The sequence below is a fragment of the Theropithecus gelada genome, chromosome 13 (genome assembly GCF_003255815.1).
Source record: "Theropithecus gelada isolate Dixy chromosome 13, Tgel_1.0, whole genome shotgun sequence".
In the NCBI taxonomy this organism is placed as follows: Eukaryota; Metazoa; Chordata; class Mammalia; order Primates; family Cercopithecidae; genus Theropithecus; species Theropithecus gelada.
This window is the reverse complement of record NC_037681.1, coordinates 17,942,456-17,945,257: the sequence shown is the minus strand read 5'-3', so window position 1 is coordinate 17,945,257 and position 2,802 is coordinate 17,942,456. Positions and strand designations below refer to the sequence as shown.

At 41.9% G+C, this 2,802-nt stretch overlaps 1 protein-coding gene across 1 annotated transcript in view; it reads right to left on the bottom strand.

Moving 5' to 3' along the window:
* Window positions 1-686: 686 nt before the first annotated feature.
* TSGA10 (testis specific 10) overlaps window positions 687-2,802 on the bottom strand; it is a 195,888-nt gene continuing 193,772 nt past the window's right edge. The window contains 1 exon segment of the mRNA XM_025353502.1: window positions 687-908. Coding sequence (XP_025209287.1) covers window positions 687-908 — 222 coding nt within the window.

The following is a 2,802-nucleotide window of genomic DNA, read 5'->3' as shown; positions in this document are numbered from 1 at the left end:
TGTGGCACTTTGTTATGAGAACCCTAGCAAACTAATATACAAAACTCGAAAAGCAGATGGCGGGCATGGGCAGTGGGGGAATGCCGGGGAAGCCACATTCTATGAGACCCTGTGTCCTCAGCCAGACCAGTTTGCACTCACATTGCCACAACGAGATTCTAAATGTCAAAAAGCCGAAGGTCCACTTGATGACTCCGTGTTCAATAGAAACTTCAGGGCCAGGCGCAATGGCTCATGCCTGTAATCCCAGCAACTTTGGGAGGCCAAGGCGGGCAGATCACTTGAGATCAGGAGTTCGAGACCAGCCTGTTCAACATGGCGAAACCTCACGTCTACTAAAAAGTGCAAAAAAATTAGCCAAGTGTGGTGGTGGGCGCCTATAATCCCAGCTACTTGGGAGACTGAGGCAGGAGAATCACTTGAACTCAGGAGTCAGAGGTTGCAGTGAGCCGAGATCATGCCACTTGACTCCAGCCTGGGTGACAAGAGCGAGACTCCGACTCCAAAAAAAAAAAAAAAAAAAGAAGAAATTTCAGGTGATCAAGTCTGTCTAGATAAGACCCCTGTGAAAGACTGGCAGAGGAGATGTTGGACTTTTTCACAGAGTTCTTTAAAGATCTTGTAGACAGACTTCAAGTGTTTGGAGACATTGTGTCTTCCTTGGGAGTGGTGTCATAACCAGATCTTTAACCACTGGTTAAACTGGTGAACTGGGGACCTACAGCACCAACTGAACTGGCAGACTCCAAACAGGCAAACCAGGTGTATTTTCCATCCAGTGGGCTCAAATGTTCAATTTGGACTGGAAAAATCTGGGCATTCTCCCACAACAGTGTATCTCTCCGTGAACTGCTGGACAGAGAGCAGTTTAAAGCATTAAAAACCAAACCAGACATATCGTTCTTAGCCTATTCAGGAAAAGGTATTCAATGATCAGTCCATTTTTAAAGGTTTGAAAAGCTGCAAATCCAAGACTACAGTTTCATTCTACAGTTAAATTGGTGTGGGATCTTTTTAATTCTTATTTTTGCAGACAGTTGTGCTGTACGTAACAGCTGTGTCAAAATAACTGATTCACTGCCCTCCTATCTCCAAGTTTTAATTTTTAATTAATGTGTGGTTTTGAATTTTTTGGTTAATTTCCTTCCTCACATGACCTCTCTTATCTTTTATAGTATCTAAATCTACATACCTTAAGAGAACCTGACAAAAAAGAAAAGTAATAGGAAGGAAAAAGTCTGGGCGGTGAAATGATTGGTTTTACCCTTCATACTCTGAAACTCACTGCAAAACCTCACGAGAAGAATAGCTAGCCCAGCCTTGCCATTATTTCTCAAAATGAGGCTTGTTAAAAAGAGTAGACCACTAACAACTCCACGCCCCTTGAAAGATTAAAATCACTGCCCGAGTCATTTTAGTGCTGAAGTGACCAGCAGCACGAGCATTCTCAGACAGGCTGTTCTTGTGTGACAACCAAGGTATGACCTCCAGTGGGACAAGCAGGGAAATAGACTGTGCTTTCCTTCCTATCATTTTTTTTTTTTTTTTTTGACTTAAGGTTGCTGCAGAAACACGGGTGGGTTTGGAGAGACAAGTATTCAAAAATCTTCCACAATTCTTCCCCAAAGAAAAGTAGGGGCAGATGCCTACTGCCATAGGGTCTCCACGGGATGGGCAGGGGAGTGTCATCAACAAAACCAGGGAGTGGAAGGGGGCGCTGCCTAAACTGGGAAGGGTACCATAAACCTCAATGGTGTTAGTATTGGTGGAAAGAAGCCTGGTTCTGGACTTGATTCAGCCCTGAGGTGATTGTCTACCTGTGGCAATTTTCAGAAACTTCGTTAACTTCAATTTTCCTATCGGTAAAATGAAAAGATTAACCTGTTTAGAATGTATCTGATTTCAAATTCCAACATTCAGTAGTTCTGGCAGAAGATAAAGAGGTTAGATTTCATTCTTTCTTGGTAGATGAGAGATTGACAATGAACAATGTTTTGAAAGTTATAAATTACATATAGTGTTATTTGGCATTGCCATTGAATTTTCAGCTGCATTTGTGTTAAAATAACAGCCCCCTTTACTGTGCATTTACAATGTGCCATACACAGTATCAAGCATGTTATAACTGTATTGTCTCATTTTATTCCTTATTCACTGGCACTGACATCTGAAGAATCAAAGCTTAACAAAGGCATGTAAGTGTAACAGGCAGGAAGCAAATTTAGGTCTTTCTGGTTACAAAGTCAATGCTTTCGACCACCAGCCTCCTCCACATGACTCAGTTGTTTCTGTTTTAAATCAAAGGGGGTTTATTTTCATAATAAACTCAACTTCTGTTTTCTTTTTTTAAATTTTTATTATTATACTTTAAGTTCTAGGGTACATGTGCATAACGTGCAGGTTTGTTACATATGTATACTTGTGCCATGTTTGTGTGCTGCACCCATCAACTCATCAGCACCCATCAACTCGTCATTTACATCAGGTATAACTCCCAGTGCAATCTCTCCCCCCTCCCCCGTCACCATAATAGGCCCCAGTGTGTGATGTTCCCCTTCCCGAGTCCAAGTGATCTCATTGTTCAGTTCCCACCTATGAGTGAGAACATGTGGTATTTGGCTTTCTGTTCTAGCGATAGTTTGCTGAAAATGATGGTTTCCGGCTGCATCCATGTCCCTACAAAGGACACAAACTCATCCTTTTTTATGGCTGCATAGTATTCCATGGTGTATATGTGCCACATTTTCTTAATCCAGTCTGTCACTGATGGACATTTGGGTTGATTCCAAGTCTTTGCTATTG